The sequence below is a fragment of the Budorcas taxicolor genome, chromosome 21, assembly GCF_023091745.1.
Source record: "Budorcas taxicolor isolate Tak-1 chromosome 21, Takin1.1, whole genome shotgun sequence".
Taxonomy (NCBI): Eukaryota; Metazoa; Chordata; class Mammalia; order Artiodactyla; family Bovidae; genus Budorcas; species Budorcas taxicolor.
The window spans coordinates 16,457,367-16,471,800 of NC_068930.1; the positions used below are offsets into that span (position 1 = coordinate 16,457,367).

At 46.0% G+C, this 14,434-nt stretch overlaps 1 protein-coding gene across 4 annotated transcripts in view; it reads right to left on the reverse strand.

The window, feature by feature from the left end:
* Positions 1–506: 506 nt before the first annotated feature.
* CHD2 (chromodomain helicase DNA binding protein 2) overlaps positions 507–14,434 on the reverse strand; it is a 109,408-nt gene continuing 95,480 nt past the window's right edge. For all 4 annotated transcript variants that reach the window (XM_052659421.1, XM_052659422.1, XM_052659424.1 and 1 more), the window contains 3 exons: positions 13,856–14,069; positions 8,663–8,909; positions 507–1,694 (listed from right to left, as the gene is read on the reverse strand). In XM_052659421.1, coding sequence (XP_052515381.1) covers positions 1,361–1,694; positions 8,663–8,909; positions 13,856–14,069 — 795 coding nt within the window. In that variant the 3' untranslated portion in view covers positions 507–1,360. The remainder of the gene's footprint in view (positions 1,695–8,662; positions 8,910–13,855; positions 14,070–14,434) is intronic.

Here is a 14,434-nt window from a genome sequence, read left to right on the forward strand (position 1 = left end):
TCTACTGGTGAGTTCCACTTAAGGTGAACAGGACGGAAGGCCCCAGAAGCAGGAGCTCTGAGGCTGCTTAGTTGCTGCAGCTAACTCCCAGCCCTCAGCTAGCCTGCCTCCCAGCCCCTCCTCCAGTCCAGCTCTTCCTGTCTTAAGCTCAGTCACCCTGTCCTTGAAGGCTTCCAGTTTGGGGGAAAAATGAACTTAGGTTTGGACTTAGCTTGACCTCATTCTAAACGATACTGAGTTCAGCTCTAATGATCTCCAACTAGCAGTGCAGCATGTTCATTCACCACAGGGAGTAACTGATTTGTATCTGGCCACCCACCGCAGGAGTGGCAGACGTGTGATTCCATGAATTCTCCTTCCTCAGCTTGTACAAAGGGATCCAAGATGAGCTGCAGATGGCGACCCACCACCGCACGGACCACACCACCAACCCCCCCACCCCCAGGCTGGGAAACCCATCCACCCCCCTCCCCAGCGCCCTGCCCCAGTGCCGCCAGCACCCAGCCAGGCACAAGCCTGCTCCCTCCCCGTCCTCTCCAGTCATCTCTGGTGGATTCCCGAGCCACCCAGCCCTGCACTCAAGGCCTCCCAGGCAAACCAGCCCCCGCCCACTGCAGCCTGAACTACTATCTTCCCCGGTCCGGGCCAGGGACAGGGGGTGGGGCTGGGGCTTGGGGTAAAGGAGGCCCACGCAGGAGACCACACCTCTGAGACACACAGTGTGGGGAAATTTAGTGTTGCTGGAGAAGAGGCCGTGGAGGTGGTGGCTCCCCACCCCCCACTCCTCCACACCACAGCTGTCACACAGTGAAGCTCGAGTGTCACTTCTCCCGAGGACACATCTGAGGGGGTACCTGTTCCCCTGCAAGTCCTGTGGTGCGAGATCCCACCCACGTGTCCGCTCACCCCATCAGCAGCATCCATCTCATCAGAGTGCACCAGACCCCGTGTGTCCAGCGGGTCCCAGCAGCCTTCATGCACTCGTGCCTTCCCTGGCCCGGCACTGAGGTCCAGGGTGACAAAACATTCACGACTCTAAGACCTCTCCTGCCTTCACTGGGAAACAGCTCGTGAAGCTGGCCGACAAAACCATCACCGCTTCCTCCTGGCACCCATCCGAGTGGGAGGCCAGGACCAGGCCGGAATGCGATGGGTGCCCAAGTGCAGGAGGGGGTGACCCAGATCAAAGCCGGACTGAGCCGAAGGCCCCCACACTCTGAGCGCCCCTCAGCAGCAGGCTGGCGGCAGCCCCGCGTCCAGCAACGCCCTCTCGGGTCTGGGGGACCGGCTCCTGTGGACCAGACCAAACACGTCCAGGTGCTCCATGACGCTCGCGCTGCCCTGCCTTCCAAGCGGCCCTTTATGTTTTCCTAACATTCCAGTTATAATCTGGGTTGTTTTTCTGTTCTAGTGATCTCTCCAAAGGAGACCGATGATCCAGGGGTGACTTGGAATCGTGAGGAGATTTCTGAGAAGGGGGTGAGCGAGGATCTGAGACTGCGGGGTGCAGCGGGGGTAGGGGCTGTTTATACTCCCCCAGTTTGTCTGTGTGGAAAGAGCGGTGATGGTCCGAGGGCCCCTGGCCGTGGTAGCCCATAGGGGGCCGGTGATCAGACATTCGTCGGAAATCCTGCTGGTGGTAATTTTGAGGCCTAAATTCATCAGATCGCCTCCGCTTGGAGTCATGATGGTGCCTGAAATAGAGACACGAGAGTCAGCTGAAGACAAAGGCTGGATTCCCATGCCTCCTCCGTCATCCACTGGCTCTTCCTCATGCTGGAGGACACTTCCAGGGACTGAGCAAATACTTACATTACTAGAACTCAAAACCAAAACCAAACTAAAGTAATAACAAAGGGCTACTTTATACTTACAGCAAAACACAGCCCATGAAATGACATGAGCCTCATCAAGTCTGCAATGAAACGAGTACAAACTTGACTCACTGATGGCTTTGTAAACTCACATTCCCTTCAGGAAAACTGGCAAGAGCTACAAACACTTTCATGCTCCTCAACCAGCCCAGGAGAAAAAGAGCCACGGAAATTACTTTCTAAGTTATTAGTAAGAGCAAAAACTCAGGCAACCTAGATATTCAACAGTAAGCGCAGCATTAATTACTTTCAAACAGACTCAATGTGAAGAATATTAAGATTTTTAGTGGGGACTATGGCAAACTGCTTGTTATACTGTTCACAGAGAAGTTGTAAAACTCGACAACAATCCCCAACTCAAGAATGGGCAAAGGACTTGAGCAGACATTTCTCCAAAGGAGATGCACAAGTGACTCCAAAGCACACGAAAAGGTGCTCAACATCTTTAATGAGCATTAATCACCAGGCGAATGCAAGTCAAAACTGCCGTCAGGATGGCTACCTTCAAAACACTGAAAATAAATGCTGGTGAAAATGGGGGGAAACTGCAATGCTCATACATAGCTGGTTGGGACTGTAAAATAGTTCAGCTCTAGTGGAAAACAGTTTGGTGCTTCCTTAAAAGTTAAACATAGAACTACCATATGACTAACAACTCCAATCCTAGGTAAATAACCCCAAAGCACTGAGAACAGATATTCAAGCAACACTTAAACACCACGCTCACAGTAGCACTATTCACAATAACCAAAAGGCAGAAAAACTCAAATGTATATTAATGAATGAATGGATAAACAAAATGGAGAATGTATTAGGTTGGTGCAAAAGTAACTCTGGTTTTGCATTGTTGAACTCTGCCATTTGATGTTGAAATACATTCTTAAATAAATGTGTTTATGTTATACATCATTTTAATGTGCATTTCTCAGTTGACGGTTTTTTTGCTAATAACATATTACTTGCTATTTCTGTTTATTTTAGACTACAGAAATGATGTTAGACTAAAAAGCAAATTCGAGTGATTTTCTTAATGAGTTCAAAATGGGTCGTAAAGCAGCAGCGACAATTCGCATCAACAACGCATCTGGCCCAGAAACTGCTAACGAATGCACAGTGCAGTGGCGGCTCAAGACGCTTAGCAAAGGCGCTGAGAGCCTCAAAGATGAGAATGCAGTGGCCGGCCATTGGAAGCTGATGGCAACCAACTGAAAGCAATCACTGAAGATGATCCTCTTGTAACTATACGGGAAGATGCCAAAGAACTTAGCGTCGACCATTCTGTGGTCATTCGGCATTTGAAGCAAATTGGAAAAGTGAAAAAGCTCAGTAAGTGGGTGCCTCATGAGCTGACCACAAATCAAAACAATCATCATTTTCTATAAAACATCGATCCATTTCTCGGATTGTGATGTGTGATGAAAAGTGGATTTTACAAGACAGCCAGCAACAACCAGCTCAGGGGCTGGACTGAGAGCCAAGCCAAACCCGCACCAAGAAGAGGTCACGGCCACTGTCTGCTGGGCTGCTGCCCGTCTGACCCACTAGAGCCTTCTGAACCCCGGCGAAACCATGACAGCTGAGAAGTACACTCAGCAAGTCTGTGAGATGCACCGAAAACTGCTACACTTGCGGCTGGTATCGGTCAACAGAAAAATGAGCATGACTCTTCTCCACAACACCACCTGACCACAGGTCACACAACCAATGCTTCAAGAGCTGAATCAATGGACCATGAAACGTTGCCTCATCTGCCATATTCACCTGACCTCTCGCCAACTGACTACCACTTCCTTCAGGCATCTCAACGACTTTCTGTAGGCAAAATGCTTCCACAACTAGGAGGAGGCAGAAAATGCTTTCCAAGAGTTCACTGAAGCCCAAAGCACGGATTTTTATGCTACAGGAATAAACAAACTTATATCTCATTGGAAAACATGTGTTGATTGTAATGGTTCCTGTTTTAAGAAAGATGTGTTTAAGCCTAGTTACAGTGATTTAAAATTCACAGTCTGAAACCACAATTACTTTTGTATCAACCTAATATATACAGTGGAATATCATTCACCCATGAAAAGAACTGAAGTACTATACATGGTACAATGTGAATGAATCTCTCAAGCATCATGTTAAACATCTGAAAATGCCAATCATAAAAGGCCATATATTGCATGATTCCATTTATGCAAACTACCCAGACTAGCAAGTCCACAGAAACAGCATGCAGAAGGCTGGTGGCTGCCAGGAGCCAGGCAGAGAAAGGACGGAGTGGCTGCTCAGCGGGCAGAACGTCTCTAAGGTGATGAGCGTGTCTGGGAACTTGGTGGAGGTGGTGGCTGCACAACACAGTAACTGTGCTAAATAAATGCTCCCGAACTGTTCACTTTAAAATGACTGATTTGTTATGTGAGTTTCACCTGGATGAAAAAAGGAGGAGGGGAGAGGATGGGAGGGAGGGAAAGAGAGACAGACTGCCCAGGTTCCAGCCAAGATGGAGTAACAAGGACCATACCTACTGCTGAAACAGTCAGAAAGGGACAAAATGTGTGGACAACGGTTACCAAGGCACCAGACATCAGGAGAGAAAGAAGAGCGCTCCTTACAGGATGAGAAACAAATGAGGTGAGTCTTACAAGCACCCAGCTCAGCAGAAGCCCAGGCTTCCCGAGATGGGGCGGGGCATCAACGCAGCTGGAGTTCAAGTGTAGGGTGCAAGAGAAGAAAGTGCTGCAGAGAAAGGAGCTCAAAGATCAGCAAAGGTGCTCCCTTGGGTATCTAGCTGGATAAGGCTCACGCTGTATGTGTGACAAAAACTACCCAGGGGCCAGGAGGGAAGACAGAGAAGGGCAAGAGATGCTTGCGCCCTGTGGTCACGCAGGGCTGGAGCAGCGCCTGCTCTCTTCTCACCAACCAGACTGGGACCCTCCGCTCCAAGGGGCACTGGTTGAACGCCATGAGGGGCCTCGCCTCAGCGGGGGAGACCATGCGTCCTACCCCCAGCACTGCTCCAGTTCTGCCTCGTAAGTCCCACCAGCAAGATCTTAAAGAATCAAACTGTTCCCAAGTAACTAAACTGCTTCTGGACAAAACTCCAGAACATTTATAGGAAGACAAAAATATCCAGCACTTAACTAGGTACCTAATCAAAAATTATCAGGCGTAGAGAAATAAAAGCAATAAGCAAATGGGACCTCATCAAACTTAAAAGTTCTTGGATAGCAAAGAAAACCATAAACAAAACAGAAATCAACCTATGGAATGGGAGAAAATATCAGCAAACAATGCCACCAACAAGGATTTAATCTCCAAAAATATACCAACAGCTCACACAACTCAGTAGCAAAAAAACAAACTGTCGAAAGATGGGCAGAGGGACTTCCTTGGGGTCCAATAATTAAGGCTCATGTTCCAGTGCAGGCAGTGCAGATTCGATCCTTGGTCGGGAGCGAAGATCCCATGTGTTGCACAGCCAAAACCCAGGACACAACAAACTCAGTGAAGACTTTAAAACAATGGTCCATATTAAAAAAAAAAAAAACCTTAAAAAATGGGTAGACTTCAATAGATATTTCTTCAAAGAAGACACATGGATGAAAAGATTCTTAATGCTGCTAATTATTCAGTACAGTTCAGTCACTCAGTCGTGTCTGACTCTTTGCGACCCCAAGCATCGCAGCACGCCAGGCCTCCCTGTCCATCACCAACTCCTGGAGTTCACTCAGACTCACGTACATCGAGTTGGTGATGCCATCCAGCCATCTCATCCTCTGTCGTCCCCTTCTCCTCCTGCCCCCAAGCCCTCCCAGCATCAGGGTCTTCTCCAATGAGTCAACTCTTCGCATGAGGTGGCCAAAGTACTGGAGTTTCAGCTTCAGCATCATTCCTTCCAAAGAACACCCAGGACTGATCTCCTTTAGGATGGACTGGGTGGATCTCCTTGCAGTCCAAGGGACTCTCAAGAGTCTTCTCCAACACCACAGTTCAAAAGCATCAATTCTTCGGCGCTCAGCTTTCTTCACAGTCCAACTCTCGCATCCATACATGACCACTGGAAAAACCATAAACCTGACTAGACAGATCTTAGTCAGCAAAGTAATGTCTCTGCTTTTGAATATGCTATCTAGGTTGGACATAACTTTCCTTCCAAGGAGTAAGTGTCTTTTAATTGCATGGCTGCAATCACCATCTGCAGTGATTTTGCAGCCCCCCAAAATAAAGTCTGACACTGTTTCCACTGTTTCTCCATCTATTTGCCATGAAGTGATGGGACCAGATGCCATGATCTTCGTTTTCTGAATGTTGAGCTTTAAGCCAACTTTTTCGCTCTCCTCTTAGAGAAACACAAACCAGAACTACAATGTATCACCTTACACTGGTCCGAATGGGTGCCATTAGAAAGTCCACAAATAACAAACTGTTGGAGAGGGTGTGGAGAAAGGGCACCCTTTTTTACATTATTAGTGGGAATATAAATAGATAGAGCCACTATGGAAAAAAGTATGGAGGTTCCTTAAAAAGCTGAAAACAGTTGCCATATGATCCAGCAATCCCACTCCTAGGCATATATCTGAACAAAACTCCAATTTGAAAAGATACACACATCCCTATGTTTGCAGCAGCACTATTTGTAATAGTTAAGACATGGAAACAAATGTTCATGGATGGATAAATGCGTAAAAAAGATGTGGTCCACATATACAATGGAATATTAATTTCAACTATAAAAAAATAAGTAATGTCATTGGCTGCAATATGGATAAACCTAGATAATAGTATAAGTGAAGTTAAGTCAGAAAGAGAAAGATATCACATGGTATCACTTTGTTTACATGTGGAATTTTAAAAAATGATTCAAAGAAACTTATTTACAGAACAGAGGCTCAGATACAGAAACACTTCCAGTTACCAAAGGGGAAAGGGCGTCGGGGAGGGATGAATCGGGAGCGTGGGATTAGTAGACGCAAACTGCTATATGCATGAGAGAGAAGCAACAAGGCCCTACGGGATAGCTCAAGGAGCTATAGGCAATATTCTAAAATAAATCAAAATGGAAAAGAATATGAAAAAGAACAGAACCAGGAAAATAAGACCTAGGGGGAGGCAATAAATCAATCAATTGAAACTGACCCAAATAATAAAATTAGCAGACAAGGATAGAAAACCATTTTTAAATTGTACACCAGATTTCAAAACGTCAAAGACACACATGATTTAAAAAAGACAAAGGAACAGAAACTATCCAAACGAAACAGAGAAAACAAAACTAAAAACAACAGAGCACCAGTGAACTGTGAGACAAACGTGGAACTGGAACCTCCCCAAGAGTGAGGAACAGAATAGAGTAGTCAAAGAAATAATCGTAAAAAAATTTCCAAACTTGATAAAATGATAAATGGGCAGCTCCAAGAATTCCCAAGCACAAGCAACATCAGGGAAAATACACCATGGCACATTATAATCAAATTGCTAGGAACCAGTGGTGAAGAAAAAGACGCATCATGCAAAGAGGAATAAAGATGGCAGATTTTCATCAGAAATGATACCAGTGGAAAGCAGACGAACATCATTAAAGCACTGAAAAAAAGTGTCAATCTATAAATTTATACCTGTCAATCTATAAATGTCTACCCAGCAGAAAATATTTCTGATAAGTGAAGACAAAATAAAAACTTTTTCAGACATACAAACGCTAAAAGAATTTATCACCAGCAGACCCACACTAAAACAAAAGTCCTTCAGGCAGAAGAAAAATGATGCAATATGGAAATACAGAGCTACATAAGAAATGCAGGGCAAATGCCCACTGGAGCCAGACAAGAGGAGACAGAAGCGTGGGGGGTGAGGGGCACAGACCGCCTAACAGAGGCAGCTGCTGCTCCGCCACAGCTGCTATCCTAAAAGCAGCCTGGGGTCACCAGCTCTTCCAAAAACAACGCGGGGCATGGAGATGTTCATATGAAAGCTTCCTATGGTAAATTCAAGGTGCAGCCAGAGCCTCTCTTCAGCTTAGGGGAAACTGAAGCTCCTAGGAAGTTAAAATATAGCTAAGTCCTGAAATTAAAGAGAGAGAAAACCTCTTTAGCCCTTCCCAACTCCCACAACTACTCTCACAGAAGCTGGCCCATCATAACATGACATCATGGCTGCAAAGAAGGGACGCCTTGGAAAGGCTCTGACCCTTGAGCTGCAGCTCCTGGCGTACCACAGGCTGGGTCCCACTTGGGGTACCCAGAGCCTAGTACAGACCTTCACCATTCTGACAGCTGGTTCTACTATTTTATGGCCACCCATTCTCTAGACTTTCTCAGAGGAAGGCAGCAAACTCTCCCTACTCAAGTGTGATCCCTGGCCCCGAGAATGACACTTAAAACCTGTAACATGGCATTCGAGGCCCCTCCACCACCCAACCTGTCATCTTTGGGGTGGACACCCCATCCTAACGGCCCATCCTTGCCCTGGTCCTGTGATGTCTATTCTCTCTCTCTCTCTGCTTAACTGACTCTTTACAGCACAAATCAAACCTCCCCGCTTCCTCAGCCCTCAGGAAAAACTGAAAAACCCCTTCTTTTGTCCATCCATCCCACGGCACTCAGCATCGGCTGTGTTGTTACTTCTCCCCAGCACTCTGAAGACGCCGGGACGGCAGACCAGTGCACCAGACTTGGGGCCAGCGCACAGTAGGGATGAGCATCTGACGGGGAAGAACGGTAAGTGTGCACTGCTTGTCCCTCCCCTTCCAGACCTAACGCGCCAGGCCGAGGCCAGGGCCTGGAGCCCGAGGCCCCACACACCGGTCATAGTAGTCCCTGTGCCCCCGGTGGTCTCGGTCGCTGCTGTACTGGTCGTAAGGCCTCTTTCTCGACAGGCTGTTGGGGCGGTAGCTCCCTGAGCGGTGGGCGTCCATGTGCCGCCGGTCCCCGTAGTGGTGCTCCTTGTACCAGTGCTGCTCATACTGATGGTGCCGGTCGCTCCCCCAGGGCGGATTGCTATTGCCACCACCATAGTTGAACTTTCTCTCCCTCTGCCAGTCGCCTCGATCTGTAAGAAAATAATCATCTCGTGACTGCCAGAAATGGCTGCATTTCACTAAGTTTAAACTGGAAAGTGCTGACACATGCGGCAGACAGACGTTCCATTTCCTCCTCCTTGGCCTCTGTGCTGCTGCTTATCAAACAAGTAATGAGTCCTAACATTCTTTGCCAACATGTTTAAGGCAAAAGAAAATTTAACACCTTTCTCCTTCTGCAATCTTAAAAACTGCTGCTTTTTGTTTTCGCTTTCTTTTTTTTTTTACTGCTTTTCATTTTCTATCTGCTTACCTTCCAATCCAGGGCAGACGCTCAGAATGAGATCTCACTAAAGCAAACAAAACCCAACAACAAAAACCCAACACCAAGCAATTATTTGGGAAAAGGCACTGCTGAGTTTCACAGCCACAGGTAATCCTCCTGTTTATACCTCTAAGGTTTATTTACCTGCTGGTACCGTCGGCTATGCCTGGCCCCCGGACACTTGCCAGACCATACCTACCGAGGCTACTCTTCTTCCTCAGCCCACACCACTTCCTTGCATTCTTCCTGTAAAAAGCGATTCCTCTACTCTGGATTCTGTAACTCTCAAGGATGGGAGCCAAACTGCAGTTTGTTTGACATTCTGTAAGCCTCTCTTTTTTCCTGAGGTGAAGAATCACACTTATGAATCATGAAAGACAGTGAAAACACAGAAGTCCAGGAAAGGAGGCTCAACTGGGTTGAAATGTGGTCCCCCAAACATAGAGCCGCTTGGAGCCTCTCAGTGTGACTTGTTGAAAACAGGTCTCTGAGTTATAATGAAGGATCCTGACTTGAGATCATCTTGGATTTACATCGGGCCCTAAATTCAGTTTGGGACAAAGAGACACGTAGGGGAAGGCCACGGAGAGAGGAAGAGAGACTGGAGCAAGGCAGCCAAAGCCAAGGCGCCGCGGCCTGCTGGCCCGCACCGCAGGCCGGGAGAGCGTGCCGAGCAGGCTCTCCCTCAGGCCGCACACAAGGAACCCACCCTGCTGACACCTCGATCTCAGAGTTCCACCTCCAAAACTGACAGAACACGTTTCTGTTCTTTTAAACCACCTAGTTTGCACTACTGTGTTACAACAATCTCAGGAAACTAACACAGAGGCTTAACCAGCAGGAACTCTGTGGCCTCACGGAACACCCATCTTCCTGCTACAATTTGTTAAGATCAAAGATGTGCCACCAACTAAACCTCTCTCTACTCATTCTATTGGCCTTCTAGTGTTTTTCTACAAAGCCAAAGAATAATTCCATCAAGGAACCTGTTTGGCTTAGAAATTTAGACCATCAAAATAATACAGAGTCAACCAGTGGCTTAAATTCATTGCTGACCGAGGGTGGAGCAGGCCAGGGGACCAAGAAGTAAAAAACTTGATTATTCAACCAAAGAACCAACAAACAACAAAAAGACACACCTTCACAACATGAAAGGATCGTCTGAAGCCATCTTCAAATAGAAGATGAAACCTTCTATTTTGAAATAGATGGTTTCAAAAGGGTGTCAAGGTATGTGGTATAGTAGAGATGCTTAAAACTTAAGCCAAGTCATTTATTTCCAGAGAAAGTAAACAGTGCTTTTCTTCCTTCTTGAACCCTCCATGGGGTAGGGTCACTGGTTGGGAAGTACTGACTATTAAGGAGAGGGGTGAGAAATCCAAAGTTTTAAAGACTATGAGTTAGTTTAATAAGAAGGGTTCTTTCTAAGAATCAGAATATAAAATCGGTGACCTCACAGTCTAATCCCAAGAGGAAAAGAAACCCAGTAAAACTGTAAGACTGCATCTAAGAACATGGAAATATTTTCCAACCATGTTATTGTATAGTCATTCCTTACCCCACCAATAAAATGGAGATCAATTAATTGAACTAAGATTTTTAGGATGAACAGATATGGAACTTCTGCTTCTAGAAGAGTTAACGGCTGCAGAATTACACCCTGCCAAAAACAATTAGAAAATGCCAGATAAACAGAAAACAATCTGCTTGAAGACATCAAAGAGCAGCCCAAGCAATAACGACTAGAAGGGATAAGATTCCGAAAGCAAAAACCCAGAAGCAGCGAGTCGCCTTCTGCGGAAGTCACTGCAGTGCACTGGGGAGGTCTGTGATTCTGAGCCTGAGCAAGAAGCCGGATATCTGGGCTTTTCTCAGCAGAGAACCACTGCTGGAGAAAGAGAGCCACCAGCAGAGCCCTTGGTTGTCTTTCTACGCTAAAGGGACACTGGAGACTTGAGGGACTCCAAACACACAGCCAGTTTTCCCTTACAACGCTTGCTGAATCTGCAGGGAGCGGAAGGCCAAAAAGCTAAGCTAGAGGCCTTCTGACAAGCGGAGCAGCTGAGGGCGGCCCAGTGCCAGGTAAACCAAGACCCAAGTGTAACAGCGGCCAGTGGGGAGGGGCAGCGAATGCAGCAGGCCCCCTGCCTAACACCCCGGAGGGCCAAGCCCCAGAACGGGGGACCAGAGGAGGACCAGGTCACTCAATGGTGGCAGGGATCACCTCCCACTCTGCGTTATGGGGAAGGAAAGAGTAATCCTCTCTGGGGCAAAGTGACATCATCTGGAGCTTGTACAATTTTTAAAACACAGTGCCTGCCATTTAATCAAAAATAACTAGGCACGCTAAACAACAGGGCTGTATGACTGAAAACCAAGGGGTAAAAGAAAACACACAAGATGGCTCACAGTAGTTCAGATATTAGAGATAGCAGACAAGAATCTTTAAATGTCTACAGTTAATGTGTTTCAAGTAAGAAGAAAAGATGGAGAACATCGATTTTTCTAAAGGCTTGAAAACTTTACTGGACGCTGAGAATGTACTTTAAAGAAAAAAAGTCAAATGCAAATCCTAACACTGAAGTTTAAAAAGAAACTACAATGAAATCAAAGTTTACTTCATTTTGATTATAATGGAACATTTGACTCTGTAAAATGTAATACTATGCTTCCATATATACCAGAGGCTCCCAGTCTTTTTGGCACCAGGGACTGGTTTTGTGGAAGACAATTTTTCCATAGACTGGGGAGAAGGTTTGGTTTTGGGATGATTCAAGTGCATCACACTTATTGTGCACTTAATTTCTATTTTAACATCAGCTCTACCTCAGATCATCAGGCATTAGATCCTGATATATACTATATTTTTTTAAGATTTTGTTCTATATGCTTTTTTCTTTATTATTTTTATCTTTAAAAGTAATTCATGTGCATTGTAACCAGTGAAGTAACAGATAAGGAGAAATTAATTTCCTCCAATCCTCCCACATTTTACCAGCCTAGAAGGAAAAAAACAAAGAAATGGAAGTGTTAATTGCTCAGTCATGTCTGACTCTTTGGGACCCCATGGACTCTAGCCCACCCGGCTCCTCTGTCCGTGGGATTCACCAAGCAAGAATACTGGAGTGGGTTGCCATTTCCTTCTCCAGGGCATCATTCTGACCCAGGGATCAAACCTGGGTCTCCTGCATTGCAGGCAGATTCTTTACTGTCTGGGCCACCAGGTCTAAGGTAATTGCTACTGTGTGTATGCTTTCATATCTTTCTCTATGCTTATGCAAACACATTATTCAAATATTTATGGTGGGAAACAGCTTGGTGGCTCCTCAAAAAGTTAAAAACACAGAATTATCACATAAGCAAGCAATTCCACATTCCTAGCTATACATCTAAAATAACTGAAAACAGGCACTCAAATAATTGCATACAAATGTGCACAGCAGTACAATTTACAACAGCCAAAAAGCAGAAACCCAAATGCCCATCAACTAATGAAAGGACAAATTGTAGTCTAACCATACAATGGTGTATTATTCAGTCACAAAAACGAATCAAGTACCGATGCACGCTACAGGGACAGACCTTGAAAACCAGATGCCTAGTGCAAGGTCCAACACACACTATACGAGTCTGCGTGATGCTTTAACACAGAGAATCCAGAATAAGTAAATCCACAGAGACTGCGGTTGTCGTGAGCTAGGAAGAGGGCAAAATGAAGCGTGCTTTCTCTCTGGGATGATCGAAATGCTCTGGCACTTGGCAGAGGCGGTGGCTGCACAACAGCACTGTGAATGCTCTGCGTGTCACTAAACGGCTCATTTTAAATGGTTACACCTCTTTACATTACGTGACTTTCACGTTAGTAAAGCTAAACATACAGGCCACAGAGATTCTGTGGTTCTTGCTGCTGCTTTTTTTCCTTCCAATTTTGACTTTTTTCTATAAAACAACTCATTTTTTTTAACAACTGCTAATAATACAGAGTATAAATGCCCTATTATTCATCTAACCATCTATTAGTGGGAAGTCAATTTATTTCCAGCTTTTTGCCCCTATAAGGCTACAACAGCAGCCTTATCATACACATACGTGTTTGCATTCCTACAGGACAGACTCCCAGAAAATGGGCCTCTGTATTTAGATACTCCAGACTATTCTCTGGTGTAGCAAGTCACACTCAGGAATTTGTGTGAATTTCACCCTGTAATTTTTGCTAATCTGAATGGGTTAACTTATTGTTACTTTAATGTACATTTCCTTAGTGGTGATACTGTTCATCTTGTCCTACAGGCCATTTGAATCTCCTCTTCCAAATGAATTCTCCATTCCTAACCTTTGCCCATTTTTGTATTTGGTCACCCGGCTGTTATCGATTTATAAGCGGTTTTTCAATATTAGCAGTTTTTCCATTTAACTCTCATATACAATGTAAACAGTTTCCCTCCATTTGTCTTTTGTTTACTTGTGTGGGTTATGTTCTTCCTGAAGTTGAGTTAAGTCTTTCGGATCTTTACTTCATGTATCATTTCACTGAGAAGAAAAGGAAGACGATAAAGTGACAGGAAAGAATAAAGCACAGAGGTCGGGCTACGGTCTCTGGAAAAGAAAACAGTTCTTTCGTCACCTCTTCTGCAGCCTCCTCTGACGACGCACCTGCATTACTGAAGTGTCTCTTGCTGGGGTGATTGTAGTTGTCTCTCGGGTGCCCGTGCATCTGCGGGCCATGAGAGGCAGGCAAGTGAGGCTTCTGCGGGTGAAGGTTGTGCGGGGTGTGGGACTGAGACATCAGGGAGTCACGGCTGGAACCTGAGGCCTCCGGTCGAAATGGTTTCTTACCACCAATCACGTCCTCTTTCTTCTTCTGCTCCTGGAGAGTCAAAGGAAACCAAAGACCCTCAGGATCCCAGGCGCAATTCCCAAGAACAGTATAAAGGTCATCATCACCTTTAAACATTTCTCTCTTCACTTCTGACAAGTCCCTCTCGGATTCCCTGCTGCTTAATACCTTAGGGAAAAAATGCTCATAAATCCTCTGAGCTCCAGCGCATGAACCCCTCCCAGAGCTCCACCTGCCGCATCTACTAGCCCCTCGCTGTAAGGAAGCCAGTCTCCATGGCCTGCGGCTGTCAGGCCCTGGGCCAGGCTGCTGGCTGTCGCTGCCTGGGCTGAGGAACAGGTGCCAGGCTGTCAGCCCTCCAGGAGGCTGCTCTTGGGCCATGTGAAACCAGAACC